At 35.4% G+C, this 24,597-nt stretch overlaps 4 protein-coding genes across 6 annotated transcripts in view; 2 read left to right on the top strand and 2 right to left on the bottom strand.

Annotated features, from left to right (window-relative positions):
- The window catches only part of Tps1 (Trehalose-6-phosphate synthase 1), a 182,488-nt gene that overhangs the window by 15,203 nt on the left and 142,688 nt on the right, over positions 1–24,597 (bottom strand). Inside the window, exon 2 of one of the 2 annotated variants that reach the window (XM_066390872.1) lies at positions 2,621–2,715. In XM_066390872.1, the coding sequence (XP_066246969.1) occupies positions 2,621–2,684 (64 nt within the window). In that variant the 5' untranslated portion in view covers positions 2,685–2,715. Of the gene's footprint in view, positions 1–2,620; positions 2,771–24,597 lie in introns of those variants that run through there. The other variant, XM_066390871.1, reaches the window with a different exon arrangement.
- Positions 7,485–21,392, top strand: LOC136409403 (uncharacterized). Of its 2 annotated transcripts, none has more exons than XM_066390879.1 (11): positions 7,485–7,684; positions 14,599–14,788; positions 14,845–15,033; positions 15,595–15,805; positions 15,870–15,975; positions 16,035–16,276; positions 16,330–16,441; positions 16,507–16,727; positions 16,788–16,966; positions 17,037–17,192; positions 20,537–21,392. In XM_066390879.1, the coding sequence occupies exons 2-11, from the start codon at positions 14,669–14,671 to the stop codon at positions 20,813–20,815; spliced, it is 1,815 nt and encodes a 604-aa protein (XP_066246976.1). In that variant the 5' UTR covers positions 7,485–7,684; positions 14,599–14,668; the 3' UTR covers positions 20,816–21,392. The 2 variants fall into 2 exon arrangements, with proteins under 2 accessions (XP_066246976.1, XP_066246977.1); XM_066390880.1 differs by lacking the exon at positions 7,485–7,684 and adding an exon at positions 14,330–14,483.
- On the bottom strand, positions 17,969–20,157 carry PPP4R2r (Protein phosphatase 4 regulatory subunit 2-related protein). Its single transcript, XM_066390881.1, has 2 exons — positions 19,158–20,157; positions 17,969–19,071 (listed from the first exon to the last, which is right to left on the bottom strand). Exons 1-2 carry the CDS (start codon positions 20,064–20,066, stop codon positions 18,346–18,348), a joined length of 1,635 nt encoding a protein of 544 aa, XP_066246978.1. The 5' UTR covers positions 20,067–20,157; the 3' UTR covers positions 17,969–18,345.
- LOC136409410 (E3 ubiquitin-protein ligase goliath-like) overlaps positions 23,218–24,597 on the top strand; it is a 38,993-nt gene continuing 37,613 nt past the window's right edge. The window contains exon 1 of the mRNA XM_066390888.1: positions 23,218–23,512. The gene's annotated coding sequence lies outside the window, so the exon portion shown is untranslated. The remainder of the gene's footprint in view (positions 23,513–24,597) is intronic.

The raw sequence follows: 24,597 nt of genomic DNA on the forward strand, positions 1-24,597 counted from the left end.
ATATTTTATGAAAAAATCTTCATATAAACATGTATCCTAATTTGCATCACTTTCGAGATACAGAGTGTTAAAATTTTATTTAAAAATCGATATTTTATTGATTATTCAAAAAAACTTTGCGTCGATTTTGATGAAACTTTGCATGTTTGTTAGCATTAATAAGGGGCTACATTTGATATCGTTACATTTTAAATAATAATTCCAGTGGCGTCGCAAATGGTTACCTGATTGATATTTATAGTGTGATTATTGTACGCCACCGTTTTTTCTGAATTCGATATTTATATCAGATTAAACAATTAAAAATACAACTTTCTTGTCCTTTAACTTTTTTTGTGACTCGCTTAATTTTTGGGAAAAAATGAAAATTTAGGAAAAATTTTAGGAATTTCTTTTTATTCCGCAAGCAAAACTTGTTTTCATCTTAAATCTTAAAAATACCAATAAGAATTTCTTAGATGCCCCAAACTTTGGTTAAATTAACTTTTCAAAATAATAGAAAATACCTATCATAAAAATATTACTTTCATATTTTTATTTTTTTCCCAAAAATTAAGCGAGTCAAAAAAAAGTTAGAGAACAAGAAAGTTGTATTTTTAATTGTTTAATCTAATACAAATTTCAAATTCAGAAAAAACGGTGGCGTACAATAATCACACCACAAATACCAATCAGGTAACCATTTGCAACGCCACTGAAATTATTATTTAAAATGTAATAACATCAAACGTACCCCCTTATTAATGCTAACAAACATGCCAAGTTTCATCAAAATCGGCGCAAAGCTTTTTGAATAATTAATAGAAAAACGATTTTTTAATAAAATTTTAACACCCTGTATCTCGAAAATGATTCAAGTTAGGACACATGTTTATATGAACATTTTTTTCATAAAATATGACAAGGAATCACCCCTTAAAATTAATGACCTTACTTAAGTTACACCCTGTATAAAGCTGATGGAATAATGAAGAAAGAACAATATTTGGAAATTTTAAAGAAGCAAATGTTATCTTCTGGACGTCGTATTTTCGGGCAGAAATTTATTTTTCAACTGGACAACGATTCGAAACACAATTCCAATGTGTGCAAATCTGATTTGAATCAATTAAAAACTGAAAACAAACTTGAGGTAATGGAGTGGCCACCACAATCGCCTGACCTCAATCCCATCGAGTTATTGTTGGATAATCCCGACAGAAGGATAGAGATCGAGTGTCCATCATCTCAGGAATTCCTGTGGAAGATCTTACAAGAAACATGGCGTTCAATATCAGGTGAAACGCTAATAAAGTTACTTGAAAAAATGCCACGATTATGGGCAGCAGTTATAAAAAATAAAGGTGGTCATATTGACGAGGCTAATGTTTAAGACTAAGTTTGGAAATAAAGGCATTTTATATTCAAAATGAGTTTTAAATAATACCTATAGTAAACCTTAGGATATAATGTGATTGGATGAAAATTTTGAGGTGGGCAAATACATGTGGACGGTAGTGTATGTCCAAGTTATATTTAATAAGGACGTGGTAATTTTTAATACTGATTGTTGGAATCCGCACTCCACACTTCCCATACTGCAAACGTGGAACTCATGGAAAGGTAAAGTATGGAAAGTCGAAATTAAGAATTGGAATTGTGAGAGCCGGTACCCGGGCACTTAAAGCCCGACACTAACCTGAACCCGATGCTGGCAAAGGCAGATATTTGGGGAAGGGAAGACCTTTGTTTTTAATCTTTAGAATACTTTTGCTCTGTAGAATATGACAGGCAAAGAACAGGTATATACCTAAAAGCACAAAGAGTGTTCCCCTAGACTACCCACGAAGACAGGCTTCGCAATCATGACCCCTTAATCTGTTATTTACAATACGTTATTACCTAAAAGATCAATCAACAATAAACCATTCTTTGAACTGCAATGAAAACGCTGCGTATGCTGTTTATTTAAACAATGCCTTTAACGATTTTTATCTGTACTAAACTGCTAATTAGCTTAATCGGCAGTTGAATTATTGGTGCTGAACGGCTCAAGCGAATTAAGTGTGAGGTCACATGTGTTTCCAAAATTTTGGACTCATAAAATGGCCAAGTCAAATTAACGGTGTGTCATTGTCGACTTTTTCAAAAATTCCTTCGCCATTTGATCAAGATAAGGTTTATCATTAAGACTCGCACATAACACTAAAACATCGCGATTTAAACTTAAAAAAAATCGGAACTGGGTTGTATTGCAAAACATATAGACAACGCTCTTACAACACGCACATGCAACGATCTTCTGAAATATTTAAAGGATCTAAAATTTTCCATTAATCGATAATCTTTGCCCCTACAGTTTGTTATGACGACTATAGAGTAAGGTCCAGTTGTATACCTTTTATACTTGGTATTTGTGGACTCACAAGCTTCCCGAACATTCCTATGAACGCCCGGATATACCGGAGTATCTCCCAAGAATATTAGTAAATTATTATAAGCTAAGAATAACGAAATGAATCTAGATAAATGTCCCTGAAGATAAATACATGTCAACACCTAAAAAAAATTAAATGGTAAAAATAAAAGGAGAACGTACGCCGGCCGGCGAAGCTGACAAAACCGTCGCAAAAAAACTTACCTTGGAACTGGAAATCGCTCGCTGAGGGTACTCTGGGGTACTTTCGCCATAGACCCATAGTCATTATGAAATTCCAAAAATCACTCGAATAATTTTTCAATTTTAGTTTACCTGGAAACGTATACGATTTCTATTCTATCGGTTGATACTAAATTTTCAAGCAACTAAACAAATCGCTGGCAATGGGCAAAAGTGCGTTTGCGCCAGTTAATTTACCTGTAAAGCATGTGCCCGGACAGAACCGGATTCAGACTTCAGTGGACAGGGTCTGAAATTCAAATTTAAGGCCCCCCCGAGATCGGTTCCAATCGAAAGCTTCGCGAATTTAAAAATCATCTAACTAACAAATCCTGGGGAACCACTAGTGTAAAAATATTTTTTTTCTCCATAGAAACGAGGATTTTGTGCTGCGTCCACCAAAAAATATCAAAAAGTAGGTTCTTGGCAGGACACTATCACCGGAAAAATAAAATTTCTAATTTTCCACTAAATGGACTACTACTAAAACGGAATCTTACCCTATACACAAATGGAGTCAATGCCCCCACAACCAAATACGTTTACATCACGTAAAGACCTCTCAAAATCTGCAGAAATTGAACTAAACTTCGACGCTTCAGACTCCGGAAGATGGAAGTCAAAAGACCACCTGAAGAACTGTAGAATTCACTAAACTGAAACTAGTTTTTGCTAAGCGAAAATTGTCGTATCACAAGCACCCCAAACCTATAAACAAGTGAAAGTTCTCCAACCCCCAAGTTGCGCAAGTGTGTGCAACCCCTAGACTCGCATCCAGTTGAACATGGAGATATTTCAGTTCCATCCAGTTTTCCACGATCAATTCCATGGAGTTTCATGCACGAAGATTGTAGCCAGATCGATAAATGTCCGTCTTTAATGTTATTAAGCGAGATGAGGAAATCGGAAAATAGGTCGAGGAAGTAGGGGGATGATCAGGCGTTTTTTTTGTTGTGTCAGGTGTGTTTTTTGTGAAGTGACTAGAAATACGATAAGAAAGATAAACATCCATTTTAGATAGATGAAATGTCTGTGGGCAGGACAGTAATGAACTATATTTTCAAAGTAACTTTGTAATTTCTAAGCAAGTTGGAAATGGAAAGAATTCTCATCATTGACAATTTGGTGAAGGAAATTTAAGCTATCATTTAAACGTCCATTAAGCCATTTCGCGCACAATTCTAACACCCACAGCTTAAACAAATATTTGCAAAATGAAAATGTAATCTTTGCGAATTCTCGATAATCGGATTATCAAGGCTCGTACTAAGCCTTTAAATACGACACTGTTATCCACTAGTAGTAGGTTGATTCAGTGATTCATTGTTACTGTATCCAGTAAGGTAACTGGCTGAACTGGATAAATTGACCCAGAATTAGGATGCCAATATAAATGGAAATTTCCATTGCTATTTTACACAAAGTTGAATTACAGGGAAGAGGATTCTGGATTATTTGGAATATTGGTAGAGTATATTGACGTCGTATATTGCCTATCAACAATCCAAATTTTCTACTAGGTATTTGAGTAGATATACCTTAATCTTTGATTTTACCATTAAAGAGCAGGGGTAGCAAGGGATCTTATTCTGCATTCGACTCCAGACATGCAAATAATGATTCATTTTTTCTTTAACCATTATTTCGTAAGAGAACCATTACTAACCCAATTCTCAAAGAAAATTGACCAATTCGGTTTAAAAAATTGACAAAAATCTTAACTTTTGAAATTCAGTAAGTTATAAGGTCTTCTAGGAAATTATTTCCATCCAATCAAACTGTCCCCTATGACAGCCAATAGAACGTTTAGAGGACGAAAAGTACTAGGTACCACATGAAAATTTTTAGGCTTAAAAATGGAACTTGTCCGATTTGAGTTTTCACTGCGGCATATCAATGTTGTATCGTACACCTAAAGCAAAATCCAATTTCGCTGAAATCGGACTACTCAATTTGTACTTAATTTTTCAGGTAAAGTTGTCTTGTACGCCGCTATCTTCCCCAAAATTTCTCAGAAAAAATTCGTCGCCGGTTGATTTTATGAAGATCAAAATTTTGGGGTGAAAAACATTTTCAGATATATGGCTAGGATGTATATGTTAGGGAAAAGTGGAAAAATAACTCCTTTTTTTTTAAATATTTAATTTCTATGAGACTATTGTTAGGGGGTAAAACAAGGTTTGCGGTCGACAGGGCGTCCAAAGAGTAAGTGTTTTTTCTTTCCTTAAAAACCCCCCTTTCACCCAAAACTCCCAAAGTGCCCGACAACGTCTGTGATCTGTCTCCCCAACAACACACAAATTTAGCAATCCAAAAATGAAGGTGCCACCTCAGCTTATAAATTAGATAAATTTGACATGCCTACAATTATAAGCTTCACAAAAGAGAACATTATCATTAATATTTAATCCTAAGAAAAAGGAGCTCTTGTCCTGGTCGCCGGGTATGGTGTTGAAATATGAAGGGAACGCTCATATATACATTTCATGCATTTATCCACGGTCATGCTTCTAATATTTCAATCTCTACTTGAGGTTTTTTCCAACGATTATCCTTTATACCTCGTTAAGAAACCATTAACTAAGATGACGTATTTAAAATGTTGAACTGCTTTTGGTGCTTAATTCTGATTGCTTTTGTGTGTGGCTAAAGAAGAAAAACTATAAATAAATGCGACTTAAAAAAATGCGTTAGAATATTGTAGTTTTTTTAATAAGGTGGCGCTATCTATCAATCACAGGAAGCAACAATGGTTTAACAATGACAGATTTCTTCTAAAAGTTTGCCTACTGACACATAGATGGCGCCACAAATAATAGCTTCTTGAGACTTTTCTTTCCGAATAAAACGTATTTCTTATATTGGTGTATAGATGGCTCGGACTGTAAATTGGCGTATTAGGATCATCTATCGCGTAAAACATGGAAGATTATTAATTTTTTTTATTAGGAATAATTATAAGTTTAATATCATTACTGTACATAGTTATTCACTCAATACCTTTAGTTATGTAGTTGGTTACAACTATAAATACCCGTAATCTCAACTTGCATTATACTATACATTTCTAGGTGGGTTTGACTACTTTTGAAACTTGGCAATTTTTGGTCTATGGAAAGTTACTTTTCTTGAAATAACACGGTCGTGTAACGTTACACTGAAACTTTATTGACTTACATAGCAATAACTTGGTCAAAGCTACTCGAATAGTTTAATTAAATTTTGCTTATTTATAACATAGAAAAGACACGAGTCTTCAAGGACAAAACTGAGTATCATCATATAGAGAATGTACGGAAAAAATTTAATACGATACACAAAAACGTTTAATTAAAGTTTAAACCGATTTCTTGGTACGGCAAGAAATTAAATGTAATCTCCATGGCAATAAAATTAGAGTGGTAAAGTTCTGATTTAAAAAAAAAAACGTTTTTTGACGAAAAATTTGCCAGTTTTTAGTGGTAAAAAATTAATTATGCATAATTTAAGACATTTCACCAAATTTCACTCCGTAATGAGTTAATGTTTCCCCTAAATTTTGCTGTTCGGAGTTCAGCAAGATAGAAAAGCACGTGCCCAGTACTGCGGAGAACTAGACACGACAGAATTGTACTTTTAATTGCCCAAAAAATGAATAAACTTGCTTTTTGATAATTTAGCAACTACACGTTTTCAAGATTAAAAATTCCAAGTATCTACGATTGTTCTGTAATTCACAAGGCTTAATCAACGCCATGAAATACTAAATTTACTTCTTAACTTTAAATTGTTGCCAGGACTCGTTCCTTTTTCACTGATTCAGTGTGATGATATGTACATACATGGATATTTTGCTCATTATCTACGCCCAGTCATTATTCAGGTACAAGCAATAGTCATTATTATTGAATTTAAAGGTCCCATATCAGTATAAAATATCGAAAGTCATAATTTAGGTGCACAGTATATTTAAAGAAACCACTAATCTAGAGAAAGCTGTTTGGTGATTGGTTGGTTTTCAAGGTGTGCACTTAAAAAGCCAATCGAAAGAAATATAATTAATAACAATTTCAGGTGTCTACATATAGAATTTGCCTCTGATAACGTTTGTAAAATCCATCCACGCCTAAATTAACCAGTTTACGTTCAAAACTTGTCTATCTGGGTCTTGGACTTTGAACTTGTTTATGAGATATAAACGCAAAGCATTATTTTATTTGTTTACGAGTCGCTAATTTATAGCGATTTTGCGGGCGGTATTGCGCGGAAATACGCCGTTATCATGGTTTTGTCCAAAGGCAAGTTAACGATAAAAAAAAATTAGGGAAAGAGCGACACCAGATTGTCCAAAGGAAAGCAATGGTGTGTGTGCAACCTCTAGTACCTGTGCTTCATCCAGGTTTTAAAATAGGATATTGCTATTTGTACTGAAGATCAGTGGCAGGCTCTCAGTTCATCCCGCTGGTCCGAAACTGTTGGACACTTAGTGGTGAACGTCGAGAGGGGCACTACGATCTACCTAGCGCGTTAGCCAAGGTGGAGGAGGGCTGTGACGTCATGACACACCTTAATTTCCCGCCCAGTGGTATGGCACAAGGGCGGGAATCGTTGGAGCAAATCGTTCCAAATCAGGGGGTTTTAAGAGCTTTTCAAAAATTTCCAATCGCCCTTTTCTCTATTTTACTTACGTCGACTGCTGGCATGTGATGACTGCTGGGAAATATTAGGTCTCGATTAAATCTAACGGTAAACTGCATGAAACTATCGCCATCGCCGCCACTGCGCACCCGGCATAATTCTCGCCTTGGTGAAACTTGGACTTTGGACTTTTGAATGAACCCTACCTAACTCTCAGTCCCATGCATCCACACATAATAAACATTACAACGTTGCACTTCGCGAACGAACCATTGAATTTTCATCTTCAGAAGATTTGGACAAGAGATTCTGCACATTTTTGTCACGAAAAAACACACGAACGCGAATTTACAGTGCTACAGGACCCTCACAAGAATCGAGTTCTTTATTGTTGTTGGTGAAGGCGCGACTGCGAGTTTTTAGTTTTCGGTAAGTTACGCGCTGATTCTTATCCTTTTTGCGATTAGGGAGAGAATTTTTAACGCCGAATTGTGTCGGCGAGTGGCCCAGTCCCTGATTGAGACTCAACTCAAGCCGCCCTAAAAGTGGCGCAACTCATCCCCAGCGATCCTCTTGGGGCATCACCCACGAATTCGAGGTTGACTAACCCCACATTCTTCTGAAAGCCATTAGGCGACCTGACGCAAGTTCGGCAACAAAATTAGAAATCTAATCGGCCATCCAACGCGCCAAACAGGGAATTTCTCTTAAGACCATGCCGTATTCTGCTTTCACTGAAGTGCACTTTTATCCGACCAATATTAAACTTATTGACCAAATTACGTTCATGGCATCGCCATTCTCAGTGAGGGATTTGTTTTTAAATAGTTATTTCATTCAATTAATTAGTAATAAACCAAGATAAACAGCCCTTGTTTACACATAAGAAACGTAACATATTGCGCATATGATACGCATGTGGGCACGTGGATGTCGGTCGTGACGTAGGTGGTACGCCTACATTTTATTTTTACATTCAGCTGTGTTGCATTTAGATCCAAGGGATATAATTAATATCAGTGCCGATTGTTGGTTCACTGACTTGAGGGGAGTTTTACCATTTTGCCCTTCTTAAATTTTTCGAAAAAGGTGGGTATCCAGGGGCAGTTTTGGCCCTCTAAATACCTTCAGCAACACAAAAGTGGCTCAAATTTCAGAGCCCCCCCCCCCCCCCTAAATAGCCCTCCTCACTGTTTTGTCTTGTTCTGTTGCCGTCGTAATTCGAAACAAGATTGCCGTAGTATGCCTCCGAATGGGGTTGTCAAGAGGGGAAAATTTCTCAGTTTTCAATTTACGAGAAAAATGTATTGTTCATGAAAGTTTTTGCATGTCCCAAAACGGTGGAATCAGCCGTCACAGCTTCAATTTTCCTTTTTGTTATAAAGAAATACCGAAAAATAAGTCGATTTAGCTGAAAATTTTTCCAAATCTCAAAAATGTATTCTCGTTTCCATATCAACAGTAATCAAAATTTTTGTTTATTGAGTGTTTATCATAATAATTTAACAAAAAAGAGGCAATTACAAATAAAAATTCCACTTGATTCATTCATCACCTATTTGAGCGCATAGTTCAAGTCTTCGACACGGATTACTATAACTTCTTCGGATACCTTCTAGTAGTAAAGACGCCAGAGCATCTCTAATCATCTCCTTCAAATGTTCCGCATTCACAGGAAGATTATTCGCATAAACCATTTGTTTTAAATGGTCCCAAAGGTAAAAATCAATCATGGTCAAATCAGAGCTCCCCGATGGCCTATCGTAGATTGACCATTTTTATTCCACTAAAACACTAATTACCAGACTTGGAACATAATTGCCCACAAAAAATTATGAGGAAAAATGATGGTTTCAATGAATAAGAGCGGTTTTTCTCTAAACCTCCACTTCCTCTTCTTGACAACCCCATCCGAGGACATTCGTGTGCGAGATTAAAGACCTTCAAATTGACCGAAAATCGCGTTTTCGTTACACGATATACGTGATATCTATTTGTAAAACTAGTTATCGGTATTTCAAAAAGTTTCTTGGCTGCCTCCAAGGCCTCTCTAAAATCATTAAAAATTTATGAAAGTAGCACAGTGATAGCTTCTGGTTTGCTATGACCTTAAGAAGTAAAAAATAATTAAAATTGAAGAAAAATGAAAAAATTCACTAACAACACGAAGAACTGCTTTGGGGAAACATTCTAGAACTAGTTACGTAATTCATTATTTTGATTTAGATTGTTAATGACCTCTTAATGTTTAACCCTTTTAATCGCTTTGAGTTACGTTGTTTTCGCGGCATAATATGGCAATTTAGACCAATGAATTGGTAATCGAGGAACTGAATGAAATTTATTTATATTAAAAACGTGAACCGTCTGTGATTTAGAAATTGCTATGGAATCATCGTCGGCTCTTGCAACAGGGGCTGGAAATTTTATGAAACCGTATTACATATATAAAAATAAAGGGATCTAATTCTGGAAAAATGAATGATTAATGTTTGTATTGGACTTTTGGTGTATCAGATGATGCTTTTGATGAAGCAAATAAATACAAAGTCCGCGATCAAATAAATAGTCGACTAAGTGGGATACTAAATTAAACATGATAAAGATTATTTTATTTACATGCCTAATCTAACTAATACTAACTAGCCTAATGCGTACAGGAATAGATCTTTTGGTTAGGTTCATGTGGCTCTAAATTGGGGAAACAAAACCTTCATACCTATCTGAAGGACCACGAAGGAGGCATCGCTTCAATTTACGCATTTCAATAACTATTATATGCATTAGAATTTAATAGTTCAGAAGTTTTAGTATTGTGTTGTTAAGGTTGGTAATGAGATAGTGACGGGTAAACTCTGTCTGAGTCATCTTGGGATGAAGCACCGTCGAACAAGATTATTGGAACCGCCGCTTCTAAATGGCCAAGTGTCGGGGGTTCCCCTTTTGGATTTTTTTTCTTTTTGCTGGTTTTCTGCTAGATGGTATCGTCTTGGCTTTTATAGTCTTTTGGACTGAGGTGCCTCTCCAGAACTGATAAAGGGAAATCGACAAATAGGAGAGCCGGTGTGGTCGCACAATAGTAAATTCGTTAGTTTGTCTTTCAATATTTTGTTAATAAATTGATATTTATTAACTATGAAAGAACACTTCGAATACTATTGCGATATGCACTTATTGTACAGTTTTAACTAAACCAACCAGTTTGCGTAAATATATTAGAATTTCACAGATAAGAAAAAAGGCGAATTATAAGTAACATATTCTACACATTATACATAAAACACTTCATTATCAAGAAGTCTCCAATTGAGGTTATCTTTTTTATACATAGTCGGTCGATGGAATACGTGCCGAAGGCCATTGATGGTACGATATTGAGTGTGGAACTCCTGTTTCAAGTCGACTAGATAGTACCTCTAATGTTGTCGAGGAACTAAGGTCATCTTCGTTTCCACTTAAGCAATAGCGGAAAAAAGTGGCGACCGAAGCTCCATGTTAGGCATCTTAAGGCCCACTTATGCACCCCTTTTCACCCCATATGGGCCCCCTCCCCCCCCCCTGCAAAAACATCGTTCTCTTTACGAAGAAAAGTATCCTATCTCACTCAAGAGTCGAAAGTTCCTCTCGGAGAAGGAAGACCCGGAAAACCCTTGTACACGTTTCAAGGAAGTGGTATGCGAATTCCTCTACCACATACCTATATAAGTTATGTTGAGTGTAGGTTTAATTTTCGGTAATTTTTAAAATTGAAACTAACGGTTCGGTAACGAGATTTTGATGACAAAGAAAATAATACAAGATGTCTGGTCGCAAAGAATACCGAATCAGTTCTGCCCCTTTTAGAGACCCGATTCGTAATCGGAAAAACAATATAAACCATACAATCGATACGCCGAATATCTTATTCAGCGTCTAGCAAGATGTTAACGTTGACATAACATATATGTAATAACCTAAGCCAGATATCGCACACGCAGTATCATCTTAACTAGTTTAATACGAAACGCATTACTAGAAATGCCGAATTTTGGACTTCAACAGACACGTTCTTCGTTACTAAAAGGAAACCAATATTTAAATTTCGAAGGGCAAATGCCATTGATCAAAATTCATTCACTGAATTTGCCTTTAAGACGTGAAGTGACACGATTTCAAATCTGCAGAAGTAAGATTAGTTAGTTCAAAGCTCGTCCAGGAATGCAGATACGCTCTTTAGGAATTGGCAGCCACAATACATCATATTGGAAAAGGCTGATATTAAATAGTGAATCTGATTTAATTTAACGACACAATTGGCTTAAGATTCAAGTTGTTACTGGACAAAGAGGCCATGACTAGAACAAAAGGTGCGTTTTAACGGCTGTAACCCTGCACAACTTGACTTCGGTCATCTGTTTGCTTTATTTAGATCGAGTATCATTTGTGTGGGATCTGGTTCTAAGTGCTATTATCTGGTCTATGAATCACCCGTCGAAGACTACAACAAGAAGAGGCTGCAACCACCAAAAATCCTTTGAACAAATTTGCAGCATAAATGTACCTTTTGAAATAACACTCTCAAATGTAACGATCATAAAAATTAATAGAACTTTAATAAAAACATAGATAACATAAGTTTAATAATAGACCAATTTCTATGCCAATAACATCATCAGATGTGCTAGAGTGGTATAATTGCAGCTGCACATATTCAGCATTTTAACCGAGCGATTATAACCCATAAAAAAACCATCAGTTTCTCTTCAAAAATTCCGTTCTTTCGCTCTTTTTGGAAATTCTAATCCTGATTCATACTTGACAAAACAAAAATCCGGTTCTGTAATCCATGTGCCCCTCTGAATTATTAAGAATTTTTGTTTCAGAGGGACATTTTATGATTTGAGCAATGCCCGTTCTTTTAATCTACCAACCAAATCGGGATTGTAAAGTTTTGGAACTGAAAACTCGGAAATACGATCTTCTGGCCATAATTCAATGAGTGTCGAAAGAAAACGACTCGTGTGTTCGTCCTTATTTTGCTAGAGGAAAGGACTAGCTCTGTCTTACCAGAGTTATCTTAAAAAACTCATTTTTATTCAAAAGATGTAGTCTATGCAGGGTAAATATTTTTATATGTTTTCGTTTAATTTACGAGACTGGCTGATGCGTTTAACTATACCTATTCCGGAAAATCCAGAATATGACTTCAATATCGAGATCTCATGGCTGTGAACATCGAGAAACCTTAGAACGCAAACTGGGTCATCAAAGCCTATTTTAAAACTAATACTTTTATTTAACGTTCGAGTGTAGAATGTTAAAATAAGTAATACATTTGCAGTCTTAATGTGTAGAAATAAATGGTGCCAAAAAAAGAAGAAATATATTTAAAAAGCGCTTACGGAACCATAAAGTCAATAAAAAAATTAGTAATATACGCATTCCGAAAGATGGCACTCTAATGACCGAGGTATGGCGATTCCGCTGTTCGGCTATTACTCAATAGGTGGCGCTACTTCGAAGTTCAGTAATCAATTTTCTATTGGTAATTTCCCTACATTCACCAGTGCCAAGACACGTTTTCGCCCTTCTTATATTAAGTAAAATCCGTGATTTTTAGGCCCAGCCTCAGCGATCTCAAAGCTGTGAACGTCCAGAAGCCTTAGAGCGCAAACTGGGTCAACACAACCTATTTTAAAACTAATATTTTTATTTAACATTCGAGCGTAGACTTTTAAAATAACTAATAAATTTTGAGATAACAATTCATAATTAAAACTGCGCTGTTAAACCTTTATGAGGTCAGTGAGCTGTTAATTGATAAAAACGCTTGTTAATCTCGAATGCAACAGGGCAAACCAAGTCCACACATTCGGAATGTCCTGATACTGCTAGCGTTCAAATATGTGACTACGGAAACCGCTTGGAACTCGAAATTCGCATTTCGGGAAGCTGATCTCAATAATCGCAATGAAACAACGTGAATTCACCTAAAAAATGTTAATATTTGATTTTCGTTTCCACCAAATCCAAAGGAATTTCCGTTGAATTTTTTCCTTCGCACCACACCGGTTAGACGAGTAGATAAACGCGGTACTCAAATGAGCACCCACACTATTGTTCGCTTTCCTGGTATGAACCTTTCTATGCCAAAGGCTTACAAATGGCTACCGATGTGACTAAAATCGCATTGTTTAAAGTATTTAAGGTGAAATACATAAGAACTTGTTATTCACATGCTAGATGTGTTTACCACAATTTAATCCTAGCTAAAAATATCGAAGGAGTAAATAACTTCAAGTCCAAAGGTTGTTTATCTCGCTCAATTGGTAAAATTTCTGCGTGTTTATTTTTGTTTTGCAAAGTTTACTATACAGAAAAAACTCGGGATTGAAATATGTTTAAGTGAGTTCGACATCGAAACCCAGCTTCTCTACTCAAAGTCTTTTGCGCCATTCAGTCTACAGATTAAGGAATATTACCGTCTCATGACTTATTTCTATTTCCAACGTCTTAATGACTAAATCGATTATAATCGAATTACGTTTAAACCCACGTGTGTTGTTTAAATTTCCAATTAATATCGTCAACGCGTGTATTTTTAATAGATATCCAAATATTTTTCAATTTACAGATTTTGAGTCCAAAGTACAAAGTGTAATTAAGTTCACGGTATCTGTATAATCTAACATTCCCCGTGTAGATCGTGTTATTTGCAAATCTAAATTATGTCCAAAAAGAACAATTTCATTCCTGACGTAATCGCACTATGTACAGTTGGTTGATACCTAGTGGTTTGCGAGTACAAAACGTCCGGTTTCGGTCCAAAAGTTGTAAATAAGTATTTGGTTTTTCTGAATGACCTCTACACACGATCTTGATATCAAATTAAATGAGTATCTTTTTACAATAATCAGTCTACGTTACGTATTTAATCAACGGTGCACTATGATAACAAAGTCCAAAGGTGTAAAAAATATTGACATCAAACGGTGAGGATTTGTTAAAGATAAACTTATCAGCGTTGGCCCCCGATACATAAGCTGTTTAACAACAACCAGCACTGCATTCATGTAATCAGTATTTGTTGTGTACGAATCAGTCCTTTTGGTGTAAAGTTTATCAGTTTTAATTGTGATTTTTGGAAGAAGGACCTTGCCAAATTTGTTGCGTTTAAGAAAGTATTTAGAAAAGACCCAGATTGCTTAACAAAATTCAAGCTCATCTTGCTGAGTCCAATTTTGAAAGTGTAAGTTACTCACAGCTCTCTCCAAACTGCTACGACCGAGCACGATTTTGTTCTCAAACTTCTACAGTGGAGAATGTACCAGAATCTCTATTAAGAATAATTTTTATTATTTCAGATTTCAACCTGTGATATAGTATACTCTACTTTGTATTTCTTTACACGTATACATAACTTACTAAGTTAAGATGTCTAGAATAGTCCTGAAGCAAATTTCACATCACCGTCTTACTCAACCTAACCAAATTGGTTCCGTTGGGCTGCTCACTTTAGTAGGAAGTGTAAATGGTGATAAGCGCATGTTTTCAGTAAGTGTTTCTGTAAGAGCATATTTCTTCAGAATTTACCGCAATCTCGATTTCAGGTTAATGTCTCAAAAACTATACCCAAAAGTACAAACACAAAGAAGCAATTAAATGCAAAACTTTTTGCTCAAACTAGGAACTTCGGGGTGCTGAAGTCTCCGTTTGGGAACTGCGATACTATCCCGAACGAACACGTGGTCCAGCATATTTACAAGAATATGGACGAATGGGTGGAGGATCCTGCAGCTGTAAGTATTTCTTAACTAAGACTGAGAATATTTTGCTTATTAAGAAAATAAACGACAAAAGACGGAATGCAAACCGGGCCCCTTTACACAAGACAAAAAAGTTAGTTTAAGGGTAAGAGGCGACATATAGTCATACGCACAGGGTGGCAGACTGCCTAGCGCTGATATTGAGTGTAAACCGTAATTTGCAAAAGTGGTATAAATTGCCATAATCATTCCAGACATTTTCGAATACTTCATTATTTTTGACCTAGGTCAAAGACAAGTTTATTACGGTGAAATTCATTACAAAAGCAATAATATGCACTTGCGAGACTTACAATAAGTATAATTTTTTATTATAAATGTAGCTATATATCCCCAATCGTATATGCGATTATTTTCTACGAGGAGTAATGTACGACAAAACAATTCAGCGCTGTTACTACATAATTTTCCCGCGACAAAACGCTCAAATTAAAATGAAAATTCTTATCTGTACATGATTTTTCTTGATATAATGGTGAAATTTTGTACACGACATCTCTACTATAGATATTTTAATGTACACTGATTTTCCAGACTTGTGCCGTTTCTGGACGAAGCTACACTTATGGAATGCTGAGGATGTTAATCAACAGATGCGCTCAAGCCTTACTTGGACACTGCGGACTCAAACCTGGAGAAGTAGTTGGACTGCTCCTGCCCAATATTCCAGAATACATTATCGTGTGTCATGGGGCCATGGAGGCAGGGCTCACCGTTACCTTTGTCAATCCCCTTTATACACCTGGTAATGTCTATGATTAAAAATTTGGATATAGTATAATTATTTTTGTGTAACTTTCCTTCTGTAGACGAGATTAAAAGGCAATTCGAGAACGCTGGGGTAAAGATGATTATTACTATTCCTTTGCTTCTGGAGGTCGCCACCACTATCGGACCAACGCTTCCTGGATACAAGTAAGAACTCCTTTTTTATTAAACCAATTTACTTAGTAACTTATTTGCTCATTTTTAAGATCAACAATTTGCATTGGTGGAGATGACGATCCATCCAAAAACGTCCATGGACTAATGAGTTTACTATCAGAGGGATACGAGGCAGATCTCCCAGAAATCCATCCAGATCAACTGGCACTACTTCCTTACTCAAGTGGAACCACTGGGCTTCCTAAAGGAGTAATGTTGTCGCACAAGAATCTCGTTGCTAACATGGTGCAGGGAGATAACCCCGCACTTGTTGGGAAAATTGTAGCTAAAGGTGAGTTTAATATTTGCCTAAATTTCTTATATATAAAATGTGTTTTGTTCCAGATGGTCGCAAACACACAGCACTTACAGTACTGCCATTTTTCCACATTTATGGCTTCAATGGTATTATGAACATTAACTTAAGATTAGGAGGGCATCTGGTAACAATTCCAAGGTAAAATTTTTTTAAAATACACAAATAATTTCAATAAACTAATTTGCATATACTTTAATCACAAGGTTTACCCCAGAAGACTATATAAACGCCCTAGAAAATTACAGACCCACATACCTATTCGTAGTACCTTCTCTATTGTTATTCCTTGCTAATCACCCAAGTGTGGCAAAAGAACATTTAAGTTCAATTGAAGAAATTACATCAGGGGCTGCTCCTCTCACTGAGGGACTGCTGCAGAAATTCAGGCAGAAAATTGACAATCCCGAAGTAGTAATCAGACAAGGTTAGTCCTTTCTATAGAAATCTTTGTTTTATTAATACTCATCTTGTTGGGGTTTTCCAGGTTATGGAATGACCGAAACCAGTCCGGTGACCTTCATTATGCCAAAATTAACCCCGCCATCGAAAATAGGAACCATCGGAGTCTTGTATCCAGGTACTGAGGCCAAAGTTATTAGCCTCACCACTCAAGAGCCCTTGGGTACCCATCAAACCGGAGAGTTGTGTGTGAGGGGGCCACAAGTGAGTAGCTTTTTGACTAAAACTAATTTTTTTTTTGTGGGTAAAGAGTTAAAGTATGTAATTCTTTAAGGTGATGATGGGATACCTTAAGAATGAGAAGGCAACCGAGGAAATCTTGGATGAAGATGGGTGGTTGCACACTGGAGACGTCGTGTATTACGATGAAGATTATTACTTCTACATAGTGGACAGATGCAAGGAACTCATTAAGGTTAAAGGAAATCAGGTAAGGATTATAAGTTCATAATATGTAATTTACATCAAATGATCAAAGTATTGTGTATTATTGAGTACATGCGAGGAATTACACAATGAAAGGAGCAGCATAAAAAGAAGCAAATAGGTAAAAACATTACAGGAGTGGTAGGTAATTTAGTTAATAAATTAAGTGAGAAGTCTAATAAATAAACTGCTTTTCGGGGCTAAAAAGAAAACAAATATATTTAAAAAGCGTTTACAGAACCATAAAATCAATATATATTAGTAATATACGCGTTCCGAAAGATGGCACTCTAATGACCGAAGTATAGCGATTTTGCTACTCGGCTATTACTCAACAGGCGGTGTCACGTAGAAATTCAATAATTTCATTTACTACTGAAAAATTACATTCACAAAGACCATGACACAGCTTTCGCCCTTTGCATAATTAAAATTTTTGACTATTTAGGACCAGTTGTAAAATTATGATTCAAAAGTCGATTTATTTAAACCAGTATTGGTACTCAAACGCTGAGAAAAAAATTACTGAGGTCAAATGTTGATTAACAATTGGACTTAGGGCATAATTTCCGATTTTCTAGTAAATATACATACCAAAATGCATGTCAAAAAAAAAAAATTTAAAAAGTCTGAAGAAGTGTGAAAAAAGGAAGTTTATCAATATTAGAGATTCTCAAGATGTAGGGATTCATTTAAATCCTTTCAACCGTACCAAGCACTGATTAGCGATTAATACTTTACAGATCTGCTATAGGAAATAGAAAACTAAACAAAAAATGCAGTCGCTTGAAATCCTTATTATTTATAAAAGTAACTTGAACCTCTATAAAAAATGCACTTATAGTTAAATAAACACTAGGTACTACGAAATGTAACCAAATGCAGTCTAATCCGATATAGTAATTCGCGTTATGTGATTTTAATAACCTCGTCTACTAATCCACTACTTTCTTATTTACAGCAAATACCTATTTGCAGTTATACTTAATTTCAGTTTACTTTAGTATGTATACCGTCTACAGACCTAATGACGCCAAATAATGTTACTTAAAAAGGGTTAAACCCAAAGACATCTTTATTCATTATTCAGTTTGAATGATCTATAAAGAACACAGATTTTCATAGATAGAACCCTCTTCAAAATCAATAATTACTTCTCATGCTTTCTCAGTTGAAATAGATGATTCCTCTGGGTCTGTGGCAGAATTTTCCTTTTCTGAATTGTCTTCTGTGGTCAGTTTAGAAACAATGTCAACTTCCATTGGAGTCTCTACCTTATCCAGTGTGACAGAAGATATTTCTTCAGCTTTACAATCTTCAACTACTGAATCTTCTAATTGAGAAACAGTTTCACTAGGTTGCTTAATCTTCTCTAAAATTACCTCAACTGGAATTGCCTGAGCAGTAGCTTCACAAATATTTCTCTCTGCAGAAGAAACTTCATCTGCTACAGGTTTTTTAATTTGTTCAGAAGCTGCCTCTTTATCATCTAAATCATCCTCTTTTGTGCTGTCTTCCAGATTCAATTCCAACTTACCTTCCTCAGATGCCTTGGTAGTACATTCTACTCTATCAGAGCTATCTTTAGTCACATTTTCACTTTCCTGGGTTTGTGTCTCCAAGAGGTAGGCATCAAATATTGGGGTTGGCAATAGCTGCTCAATGGAATTCTCTGAGGAGGTAGTACTGTTTTCAGAAGAAACATTTTGATGGTCAGTCTTTGTGGTGATTGTTTGAGAATCAATATCTTCAGGAAATTTATCTGCTACTGTGGTTGAAATGGGGGATTCAATGGTTTCTGAAAGAGGAGTGGGTTCGCTGGATTGTACAGAGTCTTTGGTCATTGGAGTGTCTATGGTATTTTCAGTTTCAGAGAGAGGTTTCTGAAAATAAAGGTTTATTTACAAGAATCTGGTTAAATAATATTTATCGAATCAGCAATGACTGGCAGAATACCTCACATACTTACCATCTCAGTTTCTTCTGATGTTTCTTCTGTTGAATTTTCAGATACTTTTTCAATTACACTTGTCTCAGCTGATTCTTGCACAGAAGCATGCATTTCAACCTCATTAGATTCTTCTTTAACATTAATGGCAGTAATGGTAACTGATACATTTTCTTTAACCTTTTTTTCTACCTCCCTTGGCCCAGTATTATCATCAACAGGCTCGATAGAAACATAGTGCACACAAAGAACCTCTCCCATTACCTCCTGGCTAGAGGTAGAAGCTTCTGAAGACTCATATTTCTCAATAAGGTATGCATCTACTGAAGTTTCAATTTGTGTTCCTGGTTGGGTTCGGCCTTTTGATTTTTTAAATGGTAGATGATTATTAGTTTGTACATAAGGGGATTCATCCATTTCCTCAACATTAATTTCATTTCCTGGCTCTGGAACATGTTCATGGCCTGGTTCGATACCATTCACAATGCCTTCGCCATTTTCAGTTCTTCGGCCCCCAGGCTCCATTGTACTGACAACTAAGATGTTTTTCTCTATAGCGCGCATATATTTGTCTATTCGAGTGTACTCCTTTTTGGGACTAGTGAGCAATTCACAAAGCCTTTGCAATGTGAAAGGGGCAGCCACAAATGTGTCGATTCTCTCCAAAATAAAGCTTTTCATGAGATCATAATTGAACATTTCCACGTTTGGACATGGGGGTATTTCCATCGGGGAGCAGGACTCATAAAATTCGGATATTACATTGATTAACTTCTCCCGAAACAGACTTTTGATGGAGCCCCATTGATATACAGGGTCTCCGGTCTTTGCTACGAATTTTAAGTACTCTTCCAACTCACGGGGTATGTCCTTAGGCTTCATTTTCGAAAATTCCTCTAAACTATGTAGGATTTCTTCAGGGTTTTCCATTTTTTCCTTAATTTTTACCACTAATTTCGTTCAAAACACCAAGCAAAACTTTGCTATCTTTGTACTTTCGTCCGTCACGTGTCTGTCACGTCAACCAATTGACGCATATAGGCGTTTTCGGTAATTATAGATTGAAGCACTTGGAGCGAGAATGGAACAACCTTGAACTGAACCGCTTTAACGACCTAAGTAAACAGGACCGGACTTTGAATTTTTATATCATATCAATTGATGTTACGTGATGGATTGCATATTGTTACTTCGCCAGTATAAGCCTTCAATTTAATTCATTGGTTTCGCATATTCGTTTTATTTAAAAAGTAGTTTTCTATTTCTTTTCTAATTGTTGTAGGTTTTTTGGAATTCTTTAGAGGAAAATGATGATCAAAATATAGAAAAATCTTTGACATTTCATACAAATTAATGCTTTTGTATCAAGCTGAAAAGTAATTATTTTTAACTTGTTTCAGGTATCACCAACCGAACTGGAGAACCTAATTTTGGAAATTGAAGGCATCGTGGATGCTGCTGTTGTTGGAGTACCCGATGATCTGGCTGGAGAAGTACCAAGGGCTTACGTAGTTGCCAAACCAGGACAGAACATTAATGAAGAAGACGTCCAGAGGTTTATAAATTCCAAAGTAACACATTACAAAAAATTGGCAGGAGGAGTTAAGTTTATTCAGGCGATCCCACGCAACCCCAGTGGCAAGATTTTGAGGAACGAACTGAAAATTCAAAACCCTTAGGAACTTTGACTTAATTAAATGATTTATTTATTGCTTGCTCAAAATGGGAGCAATGTCTTGTAAAAACTAGACTGATTGAGCTTGAATAATATTTATTTAGGACTACGCTAAAAAACAAGATTTTCATTGTTATAATAGAAAATTACTTAAGATTTATTCATTCTCGTCAGCAGAACTATTATTGGTTTTAATAATATTTTATGACGTTTGGACTTAACGTCATATAATGTTAAAGAGTACATAAAATCTATAAAGGTTCTTATGTTATGGTTTTTAACATCTTATTTTTAAGATTGCAATAAAAGTAAATCACAAGATTTAAACATGTAATTGGAACGTCTAAAAATTAATTATTTTTTTATAGGTATGTGTATAAAAAAAGGGCATGGACGTATTTATTGTGATATAAGGAGGAAACGAAATTGATATCAATTTATGTAGTAATACAAAGAAATATATAGGTAGCGTGAATTTTTTCGAAGTAAGTTTTTTATTGTAAATAATATCATTAGAGTTTTAAATAAGGTAAAATTTCCATTAATTAATATGTTTTTTTTAAATAAAAACTGTCAAAGAACAGAGTTGTTTAAATTGTAATTCCTACTCGGAGCCAATGGATGACTTGTTATGTAACTTTTTAGATACAACAAAGTGAGTGGGTTAAATTGCTTTAATAAATAAATACTTTTCAAGTACATTTATTAAGTTTCTAGGTTGAATACCCATTATACTTACTTACTAAACTTACTTACCTTACTTACTTAACTATCTTCAAGCGGCAGAATGGTTGCGGAGGTAGTTTTGAAGACGTGAAATATAAGCGTCAAGCAAAATTCTCAGCTTACTTCACATTATTTGCACAGAATAAACAAACTTAAATTTCAAAATGATTTGGGATGGCACAATATGGAAAAGGAAGAGTAAAACATTGAGCAAATACGTTGTTCATAATGCGATATCTACGCAAATCAGATATGACCTATTTTGTTTGTACATTTGGTCTAGAATGAACGGGCCAAATGAGAATTGAGAATTCGACTTTGACTGATGCTGGAGCTGATCAAAATTAACTCGCCTATGAAAGTTACTCAATTTGTCTGAATCACCAGATGCAAAATTTATCTGGTTTGTGTTTCTAGTGCACCCTGTAAACCTAACAGGACTTTGGTGTGAATAAAAAGTACGCTTATTCAATTTGAAATAAACTGGATTTTCTTCTCTAATACACATGAATTAGTTTTCGTGTCAAAGCTAAATGCTGCAAATGTAGGTATACAATTTTGCATTATATTACTTATGGTTTCCATGAAATCCAATTTTACAGATTTAAACATTCTTAAATTAACAGAAAGTATGTCGATAATAAGATTATCTATACCTTTGTTTATATAACAGACGATTTATTTTAGTTGTTTTTATCCGTGCGCCAATCTTACGAATGAAGTAAAGTTCAGTAGGGCTTCTCTTTTACCCTAATTCGCAAGAGGAATTTCCATACCGCGTGAATGCGATGACATTTAGGAATAGATAAGTTTTAAAACTAAACTTTTGCACAAAAAAATCGGAACAGCAAAAAATTTAATTTTGAGAATTCATATCTCTGAAAAAAATTAACAAATTTTAATTGGAATAAAAAAAACTCTGAAAGCGAGTTTTGTTAAAAATCACAATTGATCTTATTTAGATGATCTGTAATAGTATATAGGCTAGAGTAAGGTACTCCAAATATAAGGAATCCCTGGCTCAGGTACATACATATGTTATTGTCGTATAGGTCATCCTCATATGTAAATATCGAAGAACTTGCACACATGCAGTGCTTCTCATTCCTCCAACATGCCTCTCTTCTAGAATAGCCATGTTATAAACGTTGGCATTGTGATACATTTTCTTATATCGAATGTGACTTTTAAATCTAATAATATTTTTATTCTTTGAATCGCACGTAGAAACAATCTAAATTGGTAAAACGAAATGAGAAAAACTGACTTTTTGTATTAACAGTAATTTCTTTAGCTGCAAAATAGCAATAAAAAAAATGCTCAAAAATTCTCTCGAACTCTGAGAATTGCTGTTTTCATGTCATGAGCATCTTCAATTTTAAGTTTCACGTTCCGCTTCGAAGTATGAGATTTTTTCTGTGATCACTGTGTGTTGTCATGATATTTAATGCGTTTCAAAGTCTTTTAACAAAGTCTTAATTATTTGATAGTATCAGGAATACCAAATTTTCGAAGTTTGATACTACCAAATCATCTTTCTCTTTGGAGTTGTATTTTGGAGTACGAGGTGAATGGTTTAAAATAAAATTACTTAGTCAGGCCCTGTACCAAGTGAACGACCAATCACCTTCGGAAATGAGAAAAATGTTGTAGGCGCGCCTTGTTGCCGCTGCCGCGTTCTTTGCTGTTGCGGCATAGAACGCCGATTGTCGACCGAGCTCAGACGATCGCAAAACGCGGATCGAGCGGTTCTGCGCGCGGTGTGCGTGTTTTCAGTTTTCACAGGAAAAGTGCAGTTTTCCCGATTAAAAATCGCTTTTCAGTGTGATGCTGACAAAGAGATGGTCCATTTTTGAGACTCTTACGGCCCCTTCGAACGCTCGTTATGCAATTTGAATGTTTTCATGTTATTTGTTATTTTTGCTTTTCATAATTTTTTTGGATAAACATTGAATTGTTTATTAAATTATAAAAGGTAAGAAAATAGTAGTAAATGGCAGAGAAAGTTGAGTAGTGCTAGGTTAAAGCTTTCTCGGCTCAAAATGGATCGGTATTTGACGCGGAGATTTGATGTTTCCGATGACACAAAACAAAAACAAATGCACTTGTGTATGTCTTTTTCTTAACCAGGCCATATGAGAGAGATAAGGAGGAAGCCACAGTATATCTATTCATCCCATGATAACGGCCATGTATAATCCATGCCCACTAATAAGATATACTGTGTGTATCTTGCAAACCCTTTTCGAATTTTATAACTGAGGTTTCGTGAAATTGGTGAAGAAATCACACTATCGTATTACAACTTTCGCATTGTTGCTACACTTTCCCTTTTTGGTCTGAAATAGCAGGCAATTATTTTTTCTAAGGAACACCCTACATTTTAGTTGATTAGTATAGTTAATAGTCTATATGGTAATGAGGAAATAATTACTTAGAATACCTACACAAATTTTATATTAATTTTTTTAATTTCCCCAGGGATTTCTTTAACAATTAAAAAAACAGCTAAAATATGTTAAAACAGTAATTTGTTATCGACTTTAGAAAAACAGAAAGTTCGGCAACAATGCAGAACTCGTCATTAGATTAAGCATTTTTTCCGGTGAATTCGATGTGATAAACTTTCAAATTTCACACTTTTTAGGTAAATAATGCACTCAGAAAATGTACAAAATCTTACAAAATTTTAATAAATTGAGAGGTAATTGGTCGGATAAATGGTTTGTCAGATATTGCGATTGTTCCAAAGTTACACACTATCATGTTTGATTACATAGAGACTCCGATAGAGATATGGTAAAATATTCATGACCCCGTAGCTTCGTTAGAAATTAGTTACTTCCTTGAAGTTGTTATTGTATGGTAGTTGACAAACCTCTTTATAGAAGCTTTTTTATTCTAAAATTTCATCCAGAAGCTCATGTGTATAACGCTACAGAAGGGAGAACCTTCAAGAATCAGTATAATTCTTCACTTAAAAAAAAATGAAAATCTCATAATTTTAATTAGGAATGAAGTATTTTCTCGAATATTACACTGTTTGGCTGTTGAAACAAC

The sequence above is a fragment of the Euwallacea similis genome, chromosome 6 (assembly GCF_039881205.1).
Source record: "Euwallacea similis isolate ESF13 chromosome 6, ESF131.1, whole genome shotgun sequence".
NCBI lineage: Eukaryota > Metazoa > Arthropoda > Insecta > Coleoptera > Curculionidae > Euwallacea > Euwallacea similis.